The sequence below is a fragment of the Apodemus sylvaticus genome, chromosome 6, assembly GCF_947179515.1.
Source record: "Apodemus sylvaticus chromosome 6, mApoSyl1.1, whole genome shotgun sequence".
NCBI lineage: Eukaryota > Metazoa > Chordata > Mammalia > Rodentia > Muridae > Apodemus > Apodemus sylvaticus.
The window spans coordinates 47,501,237-47,523,716 of NC_067477.1; the positions used below are offsets into that span (position 1 = coordinate 47,501,237).

The 22,480-nt window shown below is 39.0% G+C and overlaps 1 protein-coding gene across 1 annotated transcript in view; it reads left to right on the forward strand.

Annotated features, from left to right (window-relative positions):
• The window catches only part of Kcnh5 (potassium voltage-gated channel subfamily H member 5), a 300,264-nt gene extending 278,253 nt beyond the window's left edge, over positions 1 to 22,011 (forward strand). The window contains exon 11 of the mRNA XM_052186786.1: positions 21,064 to 22,011. Within this exon, the coding sequence (XP_052042746.1) occupies positions 21,064 to 22,011 (948 nt within the window). The remainder of the gene's footprint in view (positions 1 to 21,063) is intronic.
• Positions 22,012 to 22,480: the final 469 nt, after the last annotated feature.

Consider the following 22,480-nt stretch of genomic DNA (forward strand, 5'->3'; position numbering starts at 1 on the left):
GCCCCAGGCTCCTTCAGGGCATCTTACAGGCTTCTGTGTAATCTTGGTTTATTTTTCCTCATTGATTTCTGTGCCCACCCCTCACTACAGTCACAATCATGGTGGAATGGTCAGAAACTTTATTTACAAAATTGGAGATGAGTATCAATACCAATCTTTGATGAATTATGAGTAGAATAAGGAAGATAGGGGAACAAGAAAGAAATCAGATATTTGATTGAGGAAATTTAATCCTTGGTCAAGAGGATATATATCTTATTTTGGTAAGGCAAAATAAATTATTATGAACTAGGTAGCTTAAAAAGAAAATACAATTTTCACTGTTTTGGAGGATGAGATGACCAGGATTAAGGTGCCTACATACTGCTCCAGGGAGCATCTCAGTCGCCTTATATCTTCACATGGTAAAGAACAGAGAACAGGGAGAAAGTTCATATGCCTCATACTACAAGGCACCAGTCCTTTTATGGGCACCACTCGTGTGGTCTTGCTTTTTAAAGTTCCATGTTTAAATACCATCATATTGAAGATTAGAAGCGCAACATACCAGCACTGGAGGAACAGCAATGTAGCCTCCAGCACTGCATAGCTAATCTCCCAAGAACACCTTTTTCAGACTAAAACTTAGCAAGGAACAAATACCTAAGTCTTCATAGATAATTTAAGGTCAATGTATCAGTCAGACTCTTTCACTATGGCAAACACTCCAAGAAACAACTTAAAGAGAGGAAAGATTATCCTGGCTCATGGTTGCCATGATTACTTTGTATAGTTAGCAGGATGCATTAGACCTGGCCTATGGTACGGCAGTACATTGACATGGAAGGGTATAATAGAGCACAGCTGCTCATTTGTGGCAATGAAGAAGCAGGAATTTTCTGTTAGATGATTTCTTTCCTTAGCTTCATCACAGTACACAGACCATAGGATAGTGCTGTCCACAACCAGAATGAGCATTTCCTCCCTGAGTTAATTATCTCTAGAGACATCTTCGTGGACATAAAGAGAGGTGCACTTTAGTAATCTGCTAGGTATCTTTCAACCCAGTCATGCCAATGATCATGCTTAACTGCCACGGAAAACTAAATTAGAGACTTACACACAAAGTGTGGCCAAGCTTTGGGGCTTGTCTACATAAGGACTACTGTGAGGGTTAAACTTCATTTTGATTTATTTCATTTGATAGAAGAGTGATGTGTCTGAGACTCTTTTCACAGTGGTTAACGAGGGAGGAAATATCTGTCCGGAATGTGGACAGCATTCAGCAGCTTTGAGAGATATAGAAACACAAAGACAAAGAGAAGGGTTGGTCCAGGAGAGATAAAAAACAGAGAAGGAATCTATCAAAGAGGTTGGAAGAATTAAGCCAACCTACAGAGACACTTTAAAATTGTAATAACAAAACCTCTGGTCCTTATTCTTCTCCTGAATTCTATCTCTTTTCAGTGGTCTCTATTGGAGATGTGCAACCAAAATCTAGGCAACACATTAGCTTGTTGATTAACCGCACAGGCTGGCATTTCATAGCACAGAGCAGGGAGAAAAGGTCGGGAGTGGCCTGGAGAGCCAAATGGAATATACTGTGTGGCACGTTAACTTGAGTGGAGCGGGAACTAAGTGTGATTACAGTGGCTGAGAACGTTAGCTGAGGGGATTGAGTTCTATAGGCTTACATTTCCTTCATTTCTAAACCAAACTAGTTAATGAGGTGAAAACCAAGGTCAAAGGTTCAACAGAAACGAAGTTAGATGTATTTCTGGATATGGTTGGTGCTGAAGCTGGATGGGAGAAAGACTGATACTGAAGCTGAGCATGAGAGTGATTGGTGCTCAAACTGGGTCATGAGGGCAACAGGCAGTTGGATGAGCCAAAGTCAGAGGTTTTAAAGAAAGGGCAGAAAATCTGCTCCTTACACGAGAGGTGGGAGGATAGAGAAGCATCATTGTGTTCATCTACTGATAGGGGAACAAGAGAGAGAAACTGAGAGAGCTGAATTCTTACTTGCAATTTCCCAATGAAGAAAGCATGACCAGCTACAGATTGCAAGAGATAAGGAGTGGGAAGATTTTGCAGAGAGGTATGATTTGCTCAGTCACCAGAGAGAAGACCGCGCTGATCCTGGCCACCCCATGAGTCCCAGATTCTCACGTGTGCCCTTTGTGCTTACTGACTGCTTTTTCTCGTTTGGCATGTGTGCATTGCAGATAGAGTATAACTCAAAATGGTGAGTTAAAAGGATAATTCAAAGTCTGGGTCTCAACAGGTTAATTTAGTGGAAGGGCAGTCTCATTGGACACAAGGGCTTTGGTGATCATCCTCAAAAGCCTCCTTCACACATCTGATTTTTCTCTTCTTCTTTAGGGTGCTATTTTAAAAGTTTATTTCCCATTGTTTAGTTTATTTTCCATTTATAAACCAACAGACACTGCAACTTTTTTAGAATTACTTTACAGTGCTTAGGTAACAAAATTTCTACAATCATTATAATTAATATTTTCATGCTTTAGTGTAGCAAATTTCATCTGAATGTTACAGCAGATACCATAAAGGCATAAGAATACAATGATTATGATTTTATATATAAAGTTGTATTACATTTATATCTTTATAATCTTTATAGGTTTCCATCTGGAAACGTCCAACTCCTTTGTTGAATTCATGCAACTACACCAGACAAATAAATGTAGGATTTTAAAAGGAAGAGAGTCAAATTGAACTTCAGTGACATTTCCTTGGTCACCTTTACTTTTTAATCCAGATGCTTAATAATTTTGAAAAGTCAGCTATTTTTGTCCCAAGTCTTCAAATTTTACTTTTGACAAATAAATTCAATAGAAAGATGATGTTACTACTGATTTGAGCATCCTCTTTCCCTTCCTTCCTTCCTTCCTTCCTTCCTTCCTTCCTTCCTTCCTTCCTTCCTTCCTTCCTTTCTTTCTTTCTTTCTTTCCTTTTTCTTTCATTCTTTCTCTCTCTCTTTCTTTCTTTCTTTCTTTCTTTCTTTCTTTCTTTCTTTCTTTCTTTCTTTCTTTCTTTCTTTCTTCCTTCCTTCCTTCCTTCCTTCCTTCCTTCCTTCCTTCCTTCCTTCTTCTTCATCTTCTTCCTCCTCCTCTTCCTCTTCCTCCTACTCCTACTCCACTTTCTTCTCCTCCTTTAAACAGAAGCTCTTTTTGAACTCAGGCTGGCCTTGAACTCACAGCTGTCCTTCTTCCTCAGCCTCCAAAGTGCTAGGATTATGGGCACAAGCCAACATACCATATTTAGTCTCCCAGCATTGGTATGCTTATCTTTGCATAGGAGATAAAAATCCTTTTACCAGTAGGGATCTATTTTAGCCTAACATAATGTTGCCTCATAGAAATGAATATTTTCTATGGCTCTATCCAATCCTTAGACTCATTTAAAAAATAAACATTCCCCTGTTGCTGCTCATGATGAGATGTAGAAGGAGGTTTCTTGTTTCTTTGGATGTTAAAGCAAGATAAAATAATTTGGAGTGATTTCTTTGCCTTTACAGTGAATAGCAACAGAAGGAAGACAAAAGGAATGAATGTTAGTCATGTAAATTGATCTGTGTGCTATTGATTGTAGTAAATTGATCCATGGTGGCCACTACTACTTGTAAAGTTATCGATTTCTCTCCCCTGGAACCAATTTCCCCATAAGTATCAAAGGAGATGGGTAATCGGATCTGCAGGCACCACTATTTCTGATCCAATGCTTGAAATTAAACAACTACATCTTAACAGCCATTTTATTTCACATTAGTAAAAGAAGGGCCAGAAAAGAGTCCTTTATGTGTTTCCAGTCCCTGCATACCATCTATGGTTGTAAAAATATATTTTAACTTTATAATAAATGCTCAGAATAACTAATTTTTGTAGTCTATAAAAATAAAGACTTCTTTTGTTATGCAAAGAATTCTAGATTATAATTTTCTTTGACTTTAGGTCTATATAAATTAAGAACAACAAAATGAAATCAAAGTGAAAATGTATAGGAAACTCTATTCTTTGTAAAGGACATGATATTTTTCAAAATCCATAAGCCCTCAAGTTTAAGTGTCATGGCACAACAAAAAATGTTAACTACTGTATATTTAACCAATCCCAAACAAACCTCTTGTAAGCCATCTCCACTTGAGATTCAGGACTCACACACCATCCATCTTCTAGCTTTGTGGTCCTCTAACCGCACTAGTCCTGAGATGTCACACGTGCCTTGTGTGTATGTGAGTTTTGTGTGGTAGAGAGTGACAGCAGTGACTATGTAACTCCCAAGGCTGGCAACAACATAATGGTTCTACCAGGCCATTTATTAGGTGTAACCTGAGCATGGCTTGTTGCTTTTGTTCACAGTTCCTTAGCTACAACTCGGTATTATGACTGCTCTTATCTCTAAGAGAAATGACATCTATCTTGTTGCAAGGAAGAGCTGACAGTTAACTACTGTCATTAGAAATATCTAGTGTGAGGGCTGGAGAGAAGGCTTTTTCTTTAAAAAACCATGGACTGGCCTTACAGAGGACCTGAGTTCACTTCCCAGCACTGGGCAGCTCACAACTGCCTGTAACTGCAGCTTCAGGACATCATATGCCCTCTTTTGGCCTCTGTAGTCACTGCACTCACATGCACATATTGTAGCCTCATACACATATTTGCGTAATTCTAAATGAAAGTTTAATCATTCTTATACCTAGAGCTGAGAGGAACTTGTTCCAGTCAGAGGCTAGGAGGCTAGGGAAGTGCTATCCTGTTTCTCAGAAAGTCAACAGTTTGTTTTGAGACTTGATAATGCCTATTGGCTAACTGAGTAGAGATACTGAATGTGTGTGTGTGTGTGTGTGTGTGTGTGTGTGTGTGTATACATTATATACAATACATATCTCCTTTATATGTTTGTAAAATCCCTTGTTTATATATGTATATGCATATTTATATGTATATGATGCACATATATTGTGTATATATAGTATATATATATACACACACATACACTAGGGATTTAAATATAAAATATAAGTTTGAAATATGAAGTAGAGGGGTATATGCCATGGGAAACTAGAGTCTCCACTGATTACCTGCATAGTCTGACCATTGCTTTTCAGCCTCTAATATGTATTGACTAATGTCAAATATATTTGTGTGTGTATATATATATATACACATTTATATGTATATATATGTATGTATATATACATATCTTTGACATCAGTATATATATAAACATATGTGTATATATATACATATGTGTGTGTGTGTGTGTGTTGGCTCTGTATTTCTCTAGTACTGAATTATGTCTGTTGTCTAGAAATAATTAATGATAGCACCCCTGCCTGAATTTAGATGATTCCATTTAGGAATACAACTGTATATTTTAGGGAATAGACAAATCAATACAAAAATGTCATTCTTGAATATATAGCCTGTTATTTCAAGTGACATAAACTTGAATATACTGACACTTAGAAGTTAGACGAGGATGATGATATGGATGAGGCTGATAAAGGCTGGACAGTGACTGAAATGGCATTTCCCCTACTGAAATGGAGAGTGTGTGCTATGTGGAAGTGGGAATGTGCTACAGAGTTTGGGGGAGAGAAAAAAATAGTGACTGCTGTTATGGAACTCAAAAGTCATTGATGAATAGTAATTTTTTAAAAAAATCCAAATGATCTTTTTATCTTAACACTCTAATTTCAAAGAAATGTTTGATGCCAAGAATTAGATCTACATGAGACTCCGTCTATGCCCTGAATTGTTAGTTTCATGCGCCTTTCTAGAATCTGTGTCACTCTGCCCACAGTTCCCTTCTGTTGTATCTTATATCCTGTTCATGATTCAATGCTTCCTCTCAATGTTTGTGAAGCTTTCCTCCATGTTCTCATATCAGCTGATGTTAGCGGATTCATAAGTTGGTTACTGCTGGTAATTACCCTCCCTCTCTATGTCCTTTTTATTGTTCCCACATCTTTACTATGACAGCCTTTCTTATTTGATGTGATGGGTATCACAAATACTAACAAATATGTTTCAAGCACTCTTCAAAGTTCTTTACATGACACAATATATTACCCCTACCCACAACCCTATAAGGAAGTCATTCTTACCTTCACATTGGCAACTGATGCAAATAAAATTCAAAACCTATTTGCCTGGCAAAGAGCTGATGAATATATGAAGGGCAAGTTGAACCAGCCAGTATGAACTGGATCTTTCATTGTTAATGCTTTTTAGGTGTTCTTATTTTAACTGTAAACCTTAACATGTATGTTCCATTGCCAATATTTTCAAGTGTTTAATTGGTTAAGATTAAATCATAATAGAACCTTTGGATTTCAAGTTTTTATTTTTTTAATTCCTTAATCCTTTTTTACAGTCTAGTCTTCATCCCTGTCCTGATCTGCCCCTCTCCCCACCGCTCCCTATCCAATACCTCTCCCTACCCCCCATGCTCCAAATGATGTCCCCACCCCCCATCCCATAAGACCTCCCCACTCCCTGGGGCCTGAAGTCTCTCAAGAGTTAGGTGCATCTTCTCTCACTGAGGCCAGACCAGGCAGCCCTCTGCTGTATATGTGTCAGGGACCTCATATCAGGTGATGCGTGCTGTCTGGTTGGTGGCTCAGTTTCTGAGAGATCCCAGGGGTCCAGGTCAGTTGAGACTGCTGGTCTTCCCATGGGGCTGCCTTCTTCCTCAGCTTCTTCCAGATTTCCCACAAATCAGCTGCAAGGGTCCCTGGCTTCTGTCCATTGGATGAATGATAGTATCTACATCTGACTTTTTCAGCTGCTTGTTGAGCCTATTGGAGGGCAGTCATGCTATGCTCCTCTGTCTTTAATTTGAACTGGAAATATTTTATGTAGACTGCTACATATAGTTCAGCTGAGGGAAGTACAGACTCACAGCTTAGCCAGTTGGAGAATTCAGTGTCTATCCCATGGACATCCCATGATATAATATTTTCTTCTCTATAAACACCAATTGGAATTTTAAGGCCTTTTGGCACTTCCATGTAAATTCTACACTTAGGTCATTAAATTTTCCAAAGTGATCTATCTTATTCTGACTTGATTATGATTGTTTTAGATTTGAATCAACTAGGAAGAACTTTACATTTTAGCAGTAGTCAATCCTTTGAACCACAGATATGTGTGGAGTTTCATTTGTTTAAGGAATTTACTTTTATATTTCTTGTGGATAGAATTGCCCAGAGTCCAGATGACTCTGAAAACCATGAATTCTCATTCTTTCTCATTCTCAGACCTTGTGATCACCTACTAAAAACATTTGGTTCTATTTCAAAGGTTATCCTCCACGCAGAGCCAAAATTCTTGAATAGTCATCTGCCTTAGGATAGTCTGTTCTTACTAAAAAAGCAGGACCAGTGCCCTTCTTAAAACTTCTGTAGATTATGCTAGTAGGGAATTGTTCTTCTCATACCAAGGTGCAAAATATGGATGCTTTTAACTTAGGGTAACCCAAATTGCTAAAGATAAAATAAATCCAATAAAAGGATGCGCAAAACAGACTGTGTAATGATTCTTTTCAAATGGAATGTTAGTCACATACGTTTTAGTGAGCAAATATATATAATAATAATGCCATGAATATATAAGTTGCCCATTAATTTAACACATATTTTAATACTAATGCTTATAAGTAACTCATGTTCCAATAATGTAATGAGTTCTCCTTAACCAGAATTCCCGTTGATGACAGCTCATATGTCGCCCATCCTGACTTTGCAGGCTCCGCTGTGGGTGTGCATGTACATGTGTGGTATTGGCATCTCTCAACCACTTAAATTGACTCTTCTTTTAAATTGTAAATTTCAGCTCCTGGCAATTATAACACCAAAAATATCAGTCAGCAGGGCTTCTGTCTTCTTTGACTAGACTTACTAATCACAGTTCACCTCTGTGGGGACAAAGTTATTAGCTAGTGCTTGACTCTAGACACTGAGATTCAATTACTGGCCAGCAATGTTTAGAAGCACAAGCCCTGGTAATTAGCAGCAATTTTTTGTCTTCCCTCTGCACAGCGTGTGAGCAGTTGGCTCTAGCAGACATTGAATCAAAACATAAATAAAAGGGGCACTTATTTATCCTGGATCTATAATTGTTACTGAGGGTCACAAAAGTCTCAGCAGTTGGTACATGGAAATTTTGACACCTAGAAAATAGGGCAAATGTTATTTCTAGAAAGGAATTATGTGAAGAATAACTTAAAGAGCATAATGTAGATTGTGCTCTTTATAATGAGTCAAACACCAGCTGCCTGTGTTATATATTCAAGGATAGCTACTGCCAAAAAATACAAGTCTCATCATTTTATTATTAATACAATAAGCACATAACATCGGGAGAGATGATGCATCTTGTATCTGAGATCACACAGCCAGTTAGACCCTGGCAAGGCCTGGTACTCCAGTGATGCAAACACTATCAAGTTTTCTACAGAGGGATTTCAAGTTGGAAGGGACATCAATTGCTAATATTGTTTCTAGTAGTATTCTTCTAAATTAAATAAAAGTGGAAATGATCTAGGTAGATAAGGCTATGTCACTTGCATGCTTATTTTAAAAAAAAAATTTGGGATCCAGGTACAGAGCAAAGACTACTAAACTAGAATTTGATAATTTTGCACATGGAATATTTGAAGATCACATTCTCAGCTCTGAACTTGGATGAATATGTGCTATATTTATGACTTTCCTTTGGATTAAGATAAACAGTCAAGGTCTATTTTACATTGCACAGACACATGTTATAATAAAATACATTTTTAGTTTAGAAAGAACATGAAATACATCTGGTACTTAAAAGATTGGGAGGACCATAACAGACACCACACAGGGAGGTGATGTTGAGGACGCTACCGAGGCAGTTTAGATACAGTATGTTCCCCAGAGGTTCATGTTGGCAATGGTGTGCTTCTGAAGGTGGCTTCAGGAGTGAATGCTAGTGGGTAATAGTCGTATTATGGGGTCATCACAGCCAGAGAGATTGATTTGAACCTCATGGGGCTGTGAGCCCAGTACCTTCCCTGAACCTCCTTTCATATGGAGCCCACTAATTTGAGGCGATCTGCCCTGAGACCCTCTCCTGAGCTGTGTACTGTGCTCTTCAAGCCCTAGAGCTGGGAGCTAAATAAGTCTCTTTCTTTATAAAGGATCTAACTTCAGGTATTTTGTAGTAAAATGGAGTAAGATGATATCAAAACCATTAATTCCTTATTCTCAAAGAGCCCTTTATTTTGGAAAACCTCTGTCTTAGTCAGGGTTTCTATTCCTGCACAAACATCATGACCAAGAAGCAAGTTGGGGAGGAAAGTGCTTATTAAGCTTACACTTTCATGCTGCTGTTCATCACTAAAGGAAGTCAAGACTGGAACTCAAGCAGGTCAGGAAGCAGAAGCTGATGCAGAGGCCATGGAGGGATGTTCCTTACTGGCTTGCTTCCCCTGGCTTGTTCAGCCTGATCTCTTATAGAACCCAAGACTACCAGCCCAGAGATGGTACCACCCACAATGGGCCCTTCCCCTTTGATCACTAATTGAGAAAATGCCCTACACCTGGATGTCATGGAGACACTTCCCCAACTGAAGCTCATTTCTCTGTGATAGCACCAGCCTATGTCAAGTTGACACACACAACCAGCCAGTACACCTGACCCCTTGTCAACTTGACACACAAATACATCACTATTAATCCTCAACCCTTACTTTCTAATTCATCCCAAGATCTAAGTAATGTTAAAAGTCTCATAGTTTTTACATATTAAAAGTTCAATCCCTTTAAAATGTCCAATATCTTTTAAAATTCAATGTCTTTTAAAAATTCAAAGTCTCTTAACTGTGGGCTCCACTACAATATTTTCTTCCTTCAATAGGGAAAATATCAGGGCACAGTCACAATCAAAAGCAAAACTCAAAATCCAATGGTTCAGTGTCTGGGATCCAACTCACAATCTTCCAGTCTCCTCCAAGGGCTTGGGTCACTTTTCCCGCTCTGCCCTTTGTAGCACACAGCTTGTCTTCTAGGCTCCAGCTGCCTGTACTCCACCATTGCTGCTGTTCTTGGTGGCATCTCCAAAACACTGCTATCTTCCGCTGTAACTAGGCTTCACCAATAGCCTCTCATAGGCTCTCTTCATGGTGCCAAGTGTCAGCTCCTTTGCATGACCCCTTCAAGTCCTGGGCCATCAATTGCAACTGAGGCTGCACCTTCACCAGCTTTCGTAGCCTCTCACAGTGACAAGAGCCCCAGCTGCTCTTCATGACCCTTCATGCCTTCAAAACCAGTACCATCTGGGTGACTCTTACACAGTACCAAGTCCTGCTACAGCACAAAAGTACAACCTTGGCTATCTCTGGAACAAAGCCTTTGTGTTCTCAGAAAACACTTCCCAGAAGATTTCACCTCAGTGATGCTGGTCTCTTCTTAATCACCACTAATTTCTTAGCTCTAGCTAACCAGCATCAATATTCTCAGTAACACAAAGGTTTACATCAAAGGTCCCAGTAACACTGTGGTTCTGGTATCTTGTTAATCACAACTGATTCTTCAGCCCTAGGTAACCAAAACCACAGAATCTTTATAACCAAAACATGGCCCTGATAAGAGTCTTTAATTTTCCCTCTGAAATTTCACAAGCCAGGCCTCCATTGTCTGCACTGTTTTCAACATTATCTTCCAAGCTCCTACACAACATCCCACAGAGCTCTTAACACTGAATGGACCATCTAACCAAAAGTTCCAAAGTCCTTCCACAGTCCTCCCCAAAACATGCTCAGGTTGTTACAGGAATACCACAATACATTGGTACCAATTTATCTTAGACAGGGTTTCTATTCCTGCACAAACATCATGACCATGAAGCAAGTTGGGGAGGAAAGGGTTTATTGAGCTTACACTTCCACGTTGCAGTTCATCACTAAAGGAAGTCAGGACTGGAACTCAAACAGGTCAGGAAGCAGGAGCTGATGCAGAGGCTATGGAGAGATGTTCCTTACTGGCTTGCTTCCCCTGGCTTGCTCAGCCTGCTTCTCTTATAGAACCCAAGAGCACCAGCCCAGGGATGGCACCACCCACAAGGGGCCCTCTCCCCCATTGATCACTAATTGAGAAAATGCCCCACAGCTGGATCTTATGGAGGCACTTCCCCAACGAAGCTGCTTTCTCTGAGATAACTCCAGCCTGTGTCATGTTGACACACAAAACCAGCCAGTACAGCCTCACTTGACAAAAGATTTTAAGAATCCATAAGTTGCAGGTGCTCTGACAGGATGTAGAAGATGGGCAGTGATCCTTTACATTTCGGCCCTCAAACTCCACAGAACTAAGAAAACAAAAATCCCTCACCATCTTCTTTAATGTAATTTTGATTCCATTTTTAGAATATTAAAGTAGTGGTGTGTCATCCAGATGACATGTCCATTTCTATGTCTTTCTAGATTATTTACCTTTAAGTCTGGCTCTGTGGAATACTAAAGGGAAACTGTGTTATCCTATGTTAAATAAAATGTAGAAACAACTAAGTTTAAATAGATGTCCAAGATCTGTGTTCATATGCAGATGCTAATGATGCCTTTACTATGGGAAAAAACACACATTATATATATATATATATTCCCTCTTAGTAATTGTACCCCTGAGACAAAGGCATTTTCTTCTAAGGCAAAAGCTAAAGCAACATATTAGGTCTGTTCCCACTGACTAAAGGATAATTATCAAATGAAATCTTGTAGGGTAATATACTCAAAGTATACTACAAAGTACAAAATAAGGGGGGTGGATGGGTTTTGCTCTTTTTTGTTTTGTTTCGTTGTTTCTGTTTTGTTTGTTTCTTTGTTTCTGTGGACTTGCTTTTTGAGACAGGGTATTATTCCCTAGCTCTGGCTGTGAAACTCACTATGTAGATCAGGCTGCTGGACTGGAACTCACACCAATCTGTTTGCCTCTGCCTCCCAAGTGCTGGGATTATGTGAGCTAATATGCTAGGCTCAAAAATTTTTAAACACACACACACACAGTGGGAGGAGAGAGAGACAGATACACACAATGTTAGCATAGAATAGTAGGATGAACATTGGTGTTGAATTTGGAAATGCATTTCCTCTTGACTATTTACTAACAAGGTGAACTTAAGCAACTCATATAATTCCTCTCAGTCTCATCTGTCAAACGAAACAACTATGAATGGAAATAATAACAAATAAAGTGCAGAGTTGCAACAAGAAAATGGAGTGATGGGCTAAAATCCTTTGTCAAGTGTATCACAACAGCCACATGCCAAAATAATATTGTCTACATCTGTATTGAATACATCTCCTGAATGTTGACATTCCAACCCTCAGTGGTTACTTCTAGTGTGTGGTTACAGAAGTCATTGAGTTTGCTTCACTGTTTTCTTTAATATTTATTTTTAGTTAGCAGAGAGACGAGAAAGGGGAGAGAGGGAGAGAGGAAGAGGCTAGATAGGTAGACAGACAGACAGACAGACAGATAGGTAGATAGACCATTACCATACACACAGGTCAGAAGAGGTCATCGGATTTCCTGGAGCTGGAGTTACAGGTGGTTGTGAGTGGCCTGCTGTGGGTGCTAGGAATTGAACCTGAGTAGTCTGTAAGAGCAGCAAGCACACTTAGCCACTGAGGCAATCAAGCCCGGGATTCCTCCTCCTCCTCCTTCTCCTCCTCTTCCTCCTTTTCCTCCTTCTTTTAGTGCTTAATATCCATTTAGCAGTAGCCTAACTTTTACAGCCATTAATCTGGCTCAGAAAGTCTGCCTTACTTCTCAGTCATGTGAAATCGGAGAGGATTTTAAAATCATCCTCAGCTTCAGTTTTCCCTTCTTTACCGTGGAATCACGTGATGATTAAGTGCAGCAATATTGCCTGTAAATTACTGAGTACTATTTCCTTAATATTGGTATTTGTATTTAATGCTCCCAAGATGATCTGCGAATGCTATCCATTGTGGCTGGAATGATTATCTCAGGAACAATGCAGTCTCATGGTTCATTTACGGGACTAAGTGCTGGGACTTGTTTTCTTACCTTCTCAGCAAAACACAATTGTGATATTTTTCTTTATTGGATATTCTTGGACTCATTGACCTTGGGTATGCTTAAGTTTTTATGCTAAAATCTTAGAAATGAAATGATACTTTTCTTTTGAATTTTCTTCCACGCAATGTACCTAGGATTTAAACAAAACTGATGCCAGTAGCAGCTCTGGCATTATTTATTCGAAAATACAAGTCATTAGGGCAGGAAAGTTTGCTCAGTGGTTAGGAATACAGGTCACTCTTGCAAAGAGGACTCAGCATAAGTTCCCAGCAACTATGTTAGGTGTCTTTCAACTGCTGTCAACACCAACTCCACGGGCTCTGACACCCTCTGCAGGACTCTGTGGACAACAGGCGCACTGTATGCATAGTTAAAAGTCAAAATAAATCTTAAAAGAGAAGCTTCACAAAATTACTGGTAAGAATACAAATAATATGGAAGTTGAATTGGTCTGTCTTAAACACACATACACAATATTTAACAAACTCAGCAGGTCCTGTGTGCACACACATATCTGTATTACATGATGTTACTAAAGAAGAGGTCTTGAGTTTGAAAAGTAGTGTTAGGGACAGTGGTAAGCTGGAACTGGAGAGAGAAATATGAAAACAATGTGAAGCCAGCTATACAGAGAACATTCTTCAAAAACAAAAAAGTATTTCCCAGAGATGAGTCACTTGGTGACACTGCTCCCTGTGATGGCTTCCAATGCTGCAGTTTTATTGGACAAGACTGGAATATAAAAGCAGTTGTTTGCATAGCTTGATGTAGGTTGTGTTTAACACAGATTAGTAAAAAGAGAAAGCAGTGGTCACTGGGAATCATGGGTAGATTCATTTCCCTTACTCATTTGAATGCTTTGTTTTAGAGGTAATAAGATAATTAGAGCATTTCTCCCTTTGTTTACCTCCTCCAAGCCCTGCCTATACCTCTCCCACTCTCCTTCCACGTTCATGGCCCCTATTTTTACTATTTTTTATTGTATGCATATGTGTGTGTGAAATATGTATGATATATATATATATATATATATATATATATATATATATATATATATATATATATGAATGAAACACACACACACAATGCTCAGGTTGTATAATGTCACCATGTCATTTGTATGTATGCTTTCACAGCTTACCATTTGACACTGGACAACCAGTTGCTATGCTCTCCCCTCGGGAAGACCAACTTTCCTTCTTCCAACATTTCCTCAATTGTCTGTAATTCTTCGTGTGGAGTTGAGACTTCACGGGCCTTTCCCTATGCACTCTGTCATGTCCGTTGGTCCTAAGTATATATGGAAAGGAAAATAGAATGGAGTGGATTAGTACTGAAAATAAGATTGAAAGCTGTTGTGCACAAATTTTATTTACACACTTTGTGCAAAGAGCAAGTTATAATTGTGTCTTAACACTTTTCTATGACATCTAGTATAGTGGCTTTACATGGTGTGTTTGGGGGGAGATAAGAAGGAAAGGGAAAGAGAAAGCAGGGGGATTGAGAGAGTATGAGAGTGGGAGGCAGAAGGGACAGGGAAAGGGAGAGGGCGTCTCTATAATTTCTTCTTGCTAACCTTCTCTTTCATAGTAGGAAGCACCCACACATTACCAAAATGAAGGTGTCCCCTCTGCTCTTCTTCCTTTCCCTCCTTTCATTTTCTTCCCTGCTGACATTCCTTTTTTCCTTTTATTTTATATTTGCCTTAATTTATGAATTCTTCAAATTTCATTTGGAACCAGAGAGGATGACCTAATTTATAGTACCAGCCTTGTTGTTCTGCAGCTTGGAGGGTACAGCAAGCCTGCCGTATCTGAAAAAGCCACAGGTTTCATCATTACCACCCACATGTCTGAACATATAGAACAGACAACTACAACCGGAAGGCATCTACTAATATATTGAGAGCTCACGTGCAGCTTCCGATTTGTACAGGAGAATGTTTAATGAATATTCCTTTGCAGTTACTCGGGTTGAAAGGGTTTGGGTCAGCTAGAATTAGAATGAGACTAGGACTATGGAAAATGATATGAACCAAAGAATCAGAGCAGCCAGATCTCAGGAGAGTCAGCAGGACCAGGGCCAGCCATGACTGGACTGCACTGAGATGTAAACTCCCAGTCAATTCCTTGGACTCACAGAACTGGAAAGTGATGGGCCATTTGAGAGAAAACACCTCCATCTCTCCACAAATTACATAATGCTAAGTCCATGTCATTAAACAAATGATTCCTCTCCCTTGCCTCTATTGGATTTCAAAGTTCAGTACACATTCAAATTATTCAATTTTGATATCACTTTTATGATCAAATGTCGTACTTTGGAAATGGAAAGCTCACTTGGCCATGTTCCCTGTTAAGTTTAAGAAGCTTTTATCATTTAAATAAATTAAACCTTCCAGCAGGTTCTGCAGAACACAATGAAGCGCAGAGGAGAAAAGCTTAAACGGAATAAACCTCTTTGCTGATACAGTGCAGGCTATTGTGCATGGTACTGATGATGTGTAGCAAGACATGTAGCCTGATTTTATTTTTGATTTTTTTGTTGTTTAGCAGAAATTTGATTTACTGTTGGATAAAAGATGGTCCTAGAGTTCATCAAGTACAAGGTTATTAATACCGAGGAGACTTTTAAAAACTGATTTATTTTAATACTATGTTGATAATCATAGTTTTATATTTTTCATCATTTGAAAAATAATGATCTAGTTATGGGACATTTTAAGGCTGGTTTTCTGGAGTAAAAAGCATTATTTCAATGTAATACTTACGCAAAATTAATCTATACAGTTTCTGTCAAATTATTAGGATACTGTTTTCTTTCTGTGAATACATACTCATGAAAAATTCAAAAGCATTTTAAGGAATCTTATTGTTTGCAGGTTTTCTCTGGCCAAAAATAGCAGTCAAAATTATTTTATCCAAACAATGCATGCTATACTTAAAGGGTTTTACTAAATAACATCTATCAGTATTTCCATTATGTTATTTACTTAAAACATTTCATTATGGTCATGATAAAAATGTCAAGATAAATAGTTCCATTAAATTGATCATGCAATAGAGTTAATTAGAGAATGCAGCAATGCTTCTGTAGAATAATTACCATAGAAATATAGGCTCTGAAAGTTATCTCCAAAACTGTGAGAACTTAGAGGGAAAGTTTGTTACATGTAGTGTCTTTGAAATACACTGAATTACCTAGTTAGGCAACCCTGATGTTTATTTACTTATGTCCCAGATAATATATTATTTCTGGCATATGACAAAACAAAGCAAGTCTTTTCTTTGCATTACGTCATAAATATACTTATGGTAGAACCCAGTAGGTGAGCTTTTAGACCTTGCAAACATAAATTCATTTCTTCCTTTTACAGCCAGCTTTACATTTCTCTGCCTGTCTTCTCTTACCTTTCAGGAAGAATACTGACTATTGTCCTAAGCTAAGAATTAAGCTCATAATAGATACTATTATATCCATATAATGAATAAGGATCCTGAATAAAGAACCTTCAAAAGTAGATTTGTGGATCAATTTTGAATTGACTCTAAATGGCATTACTTTGTTAACACACAGGGCCAGATGTTAATTATGATACAATATCCAGTTCAAATGAGGAGTCGGTAGTAGATATAGCCATCAACAGGAAAATGTGCAGACTTTATAGGCACAGCTTTCCTGTTCTGTCTAGAGGACACGATCTTGCTGGTGCCATTTATCTTGCTCCTCTACATTTTTTCTTCCCTGTTTTTGGTGCTGTCCTCTGAACCTTGGTGTGGGATTGTGTTACTGATCTACTGAGTGGACTGATCACCCAAATGTTGTTGTTTTTTGCTTTTCAACCAGTGTGGATTGATATATTGGTTTCTGTATGCTGCCGAACCAAGTTTCTTCACTGAGGAGTAAGAGCTACACTTATCTGAACTCTCACAAGGCCCCACTCCATGAAGAATTACAGGCTGCTGTGAAAGGGGTTTCAGCATTTGCCAGGGAGAAGTACCCCTAATAGGTAGCCTATGTCAAGAAGCCAATACTACTACTACTACTACTACTACTCCTCACACACACACACACACACACACACACACACACACTCACACACAAATGAGCAACACTAAATAGACTAAGCAGGATATGTGTATGTATATATTCGTATATATACATACACATGTCACACACATACACATACATCATATATGTGTACATATACATATACATACACACATATATACACAGTGGTTATGTGTGTGTTAGTGTGTATGCATGACAATAACAAAGAAAAAGAGGTCATAAATTTGAGAAAAAGGCATGGGCACAGGAGCATTTGAAGTGGTGGAAGTGCTAGAAACACAGAACTCATGTAAGAAATTTCAAAGCAAATGTTAAAATAGAAAGACTAGGTATCACCAACTAATCAAGAATGGAAAACAATGTAAAAAATCCTATTATTTGTGATTCAGCCCTATCTCAATTGTATTTTCTGAGTATATAGGGTTGTTGTGTTTTGAAATGAAATCTAGTTTTTAAGTGGCTAGAGAGATGACTCAGTATTTTAGAGCACAAAGTGCTTTTTCAGGGGATCTGAGTTTGGTTTCCAGAACCTATATGATGCATACAGCAGTCGATCAAATCCAAGTGCCAATGTTAGCATCGAGGTTTCAGTTTAAATCATATACTTTGGGTATGGAATCTTATAACCCTCTCTTTCCAGCCTGCTTTTACTGGACTCGAGACCATGAGGTACTAAGGGGTGAAGGTGGCCTGGCCTATGTCAGTATCTCAGGCTTGTCTCTGAAGTCTGGAAGGCTTGCAATCACTACTCAGAGTTTGGGCCATAGTTGGTTGCTGGTTTCCTCCATGAGTGGCTTTTTTGAGGGTCTGAAAATCCCTGGTAGCAGATGTTCCACAGAGTGTGATAGCTCTTCTTCCAGCATGTACTATCTGGCTTCCGAGGGGTTGAAGTCACAAGTTCTGAGCCTATGTTGATCCTACCCAATCTCACGTAGCCTAACAACAGAAGTTAGGGCTGTGGATTTAAGGGTTAAACCTCCAGCCTCTAAAGGACATGCTATTACTTTCTTTCCCCCCCCCCCCAACATACATTGCTGCCTCAAGAGGGGAAGAAGCTTCTGCTGTTCCTTCAAGTCCAGATGAAAAGCCAGGGCCAGTATTGATGTTCAGGTTTTCCCAAAGAGGGGAGACTGGGTCTTTGTACTATCTCATTCCCTCACGTCCTGCGGTAGGAAGATGAAGGAGAAGCTGTAGGTGCAGTGCAGGATTCTGCCACCCAGCATGCCAAACTCAGTTCTTCTTTCCAAATTCACAAATCCAGTTCTGCTTCATTTGCCTTCTGATTCCCATTGGAGGTCTGGCGTTCTTCCAGGACTCCCTTTGCACTAGGTAGTTTGGTATCTGGACCCTTTGTTCTCAATGTAATATTAGCAATCTGAATACCTTTGCCTGTTCATGTCAGGGGATAAGTGTGAGCAGCTGTTGGTCTATAAAGCTAGAAAATTTTTTTTATTGATTTCATAGGTATATTGTAATCCCATACTATTCACATCCTAAACTTGGTGAGCACACAATAATTGTATGCAATTGTTAACCATTATATTGAAATTATTTTTAAGTTCCTAAGTTCAGATGTCCCTGATTGTCAATCATCAGAGATACCAAACCTTTCAGTGTGGAGTTTATAAGCTGAGAGGTACATGGAGATGTTTCAGAGACAGTAAGACTAATCTTTTGCACATCAAGTGAGATACCAATTAGAGCAAGAAAAATACAAGACTCTATGTTAAAATAAACTTTCATGTAAATCCAGATACATCTCAATGTGCCCTATTCAGGTAACTGTGTGCTTGTTTAGTAAGAACAACATATTGTGTGGTTGTCCTGCTTCATGAATGACCTTCCTGTGTGCCAATCGCCCGCTCTTCTACCCTGAGACTTGAAATGAATCCCCTTTCTCCTAATGTCAAGCGTCATATTCAGGTTCTGTCTGCTCCAGGCTAAGTAATCACCTATTTAAAATAGTGACTTGGGGTGAATTTGATGGGCATGTGATGAGTCATTTATACCAGGCTCCTTCTGTCAGCCCAAGGGACCATAACAACAAGAAGAAAACAGCATCTAAGTTTTCCTTTTTGGCATCAGTCTGATCCCAAAGAGTGTTACTGCCCTGCAGACTTAGTGCTTGCTCTGTTTCCTCAGCAAGGATGAGAACTATGTCAAACCTTGGGAAGATTTCTGATTAAACTGCTGAAGCTTTGATGCCAGAACTGGAGACTAGTGTTACATCTGTTAAAAGAGACCCAGTGTCATGTGCCTCCAGGCAGAAAACCATATGGTAGACTCGGTGTAATTATTGATTTTAAAATATTTGTTTATTTTAAGATACAAGTTTTTACCACTTGGTAGACTGACTTGAGTACATCATTCTAAATTTAGAAAATGTGCTCTGGCATAGGAGGAGGACTCCTGCTTGCTTGACTTTTGGCTTCTCAGCTAACAGTGGTCATCATTCACATTTTGATATGGAATCTGAGACGATATGTCTCATGGGTGCTGCTGACCCTTTGAAAAGTAACAAAAATGGCTACAAGTTGGAGGTATTTTGAATTCAAGGAGAAAGAGTTAACATATTCTGAGAGTCTATTATGGGTTGGGACTATGTGCTTCACATATATTTTTACTCTAAAGAACATTACGGGGAGGATGGAAGAAATAAATAATTTTGTTTGGGTGGTAAAATTGACTTTGAAAGTGCTGCACATGATGAAAATCAATTTTCCTGACAGATTTTTAAAATTTTATCTTCTTTTTTTTATTGTGCCTATGTTTTATGTATGTGAGTACACATTGCTCTCTTTAGACACACCAGAAGAGGGCATTGGATTCCATTACAGATGACTGTGAGTCCCCAGTTCATGCTGGGAATTGAACTCCGGATCTCTGGAAGAGCAGCCAGTTTTCTTGTCATCGAGCCATCTCTCCAGCCCCTCCTCACAGATTCTGCCTGCAGTTATTTTTGTCTTTCAAGAATCTGAGAAAAATAAACTCACTAAGTTAACCTCTAACTGAAAATATAGCTTGTAATATCTCATATAACCAATACTTTTTATTACCTTTGAAGTTGTGTCACCACAATTTCTTTCCCACATTTTCAAGAGATTTTAATAGCACATATATTTACTGAGGGATGTCCACCTAACATCGCATATACTATATATTTAATTTCCTATTTTAAATGTTCAGAGTCTTAAGATTTAGAATTCTATCTCAATCAAAAGTGTCGTATGAGCAAAATTTGTATGTTTGGAACATTTTAGTGATGGAAATTTTAAGAGTTTCTGAAGTGGTCTAGTCAACAGTAAATTTAAGGGATCTGTGTTGATCTGTCAGTTGTTTCTCAGAAACTTTTTCTTACAGATTCTTCTTATACATAAGGAATGTATACACTCTCCACCCAAACCCTTGCTGTGCAACCTACTTATCTCCCTGGAGAACTTCATATCATTTCAGTAGGCAGGAAACCTGGAACTCCTGCTATCCATTTACAGAGGGTAATATTAAAAATGGGTTTAAAACATACTTAGAAAAGGAGAAAACATACCAAAATGATGATATGTTCCAAGGAAATGTAAGGAATATATATTCGTATATACACAAATGCACATATACTATCATATGTGTGTGTATATATATTAATATATAGGATATATTTTATATATTCTTTTAAATGGGGACATGAATTATTTTTACACTGTTGTGTCCACCACCTTTCCCCTCTGGTGAGTAAGAGTGTCTCTGTGTGAGATTTTGGGTATATTGAATTGTTATGTGGAATTAATTTTCCCTTGGGAAAGGGTTGTGAAACATGTGCAGATGTCTTCGTTGTAAAGCAAAGTACACCCAGCACAGTGTCACGGGATTACAGAGCCATCTGCTTCTGTAACAATGATGTCTTCATCTCTCCCGTTCTCCAGATCATCTTCCGTAAAATTAGTGATGTGAAGAAGGAGGAGGAGGAGCGGCTGCGGCAGAAGAATGAGGTGACTCTGAGCATCCCCGTGGACCACCCAGTGAGGAAGCTCTTCCAGAAGTTCAAACAGCAGAAGGAACTGAGGAACCAGGGCTCAGCACAGAGTGACCCCGAGAGGAGTCAGCTTCAGGTAGAGAGCCGCCCTTTGCAGAATGGAGCCTCCATCACAGGTACCAGTGTGGTCACTGTGTCACAGATTACCCCCATCCAGACATCTCTGGCCTATGTGAAAACCAGCGAGTCTCTTAAGCAGAACAACCGGGATGCCATGGAACTGAAACCCAATGGTGGCGCTGAACCCAAATGTCTCAAGGTCAACAGCCCCATCAGAATGAAAAACGGAAATGGGAAGGGGTGGCTGAGGCTGAAGAACAACATGGGAGCTCATGAGGAGAAAAAGGAAGACTGGAATAATGTCACCAAAGCTGAGTCGATGGGGCTCTTGTCGGAGGACCCCAAGGGCAGTGACTCCGAGAACAGTGTGACCAAGAACCCCTTAAGGAAAACGGATTCTTGTGACAGTGGGATTACAAAAAGTGACCTTCGTTTGGATAAAGCTGGTGAGGCCCGAAGCCCTCTAGAACACAGTCCCAGCCAGACTGACGCCAAGCACCCCTTCTACCCCATCCCGGAGCAGGCCTTACAGACCACACTGCAGGAAGTAAAACATGAACTCAAAGAGGACATCCAGCTGCTGAGCTGCAGAATGACTGCCCTGGAAAAGCAGGTGGCAGAGATTCTAAAACTACTCTCAGAGAAAAGTGTACCCCAGACATCTTCTCCAAAACCCCAAATTCCACTCCAAGTACCTCCCCAAATACCATGTCAGGATATTTTTAGTGTCTCAAGGCCTGAGTCACCTGAATCTGACAAAGATGAAATCAACTTTTAATATATATATATACATATATATTTGTTAATATATTTAAAACAGTATATACATCTATATACATAAGTGTGTATATATAGTATATACATATATATTTTCACTTGCTTTCAATATGATGAACACAATATGGATTTTGATATGTACATACTGCATGTCCAGCTGGATTCTGGCCTGCCAAAGACAATTATTGAAAACATAGATATTGCTTGTACATTATGCAGTTGACTGCATGCACACTTTACATTTATTTATAATCTCTATTCTGTAATAAAGAAGTATGAATTTTGTTAACTAAGGCAATGTAATCTTTGAAGAATCAGGGTCCAACCTGCCAATGTTGCCATGACAAACTTGATCTCAGGCTGAGTATATCGAGATGTCATTTCTTCACTATTCTGTTTAGTTAAAATTATAGATTAATGTCAAGGGATGGTTCAGCTTCTGAAGCTGTCAGACCACTTTAGAGTCTCAT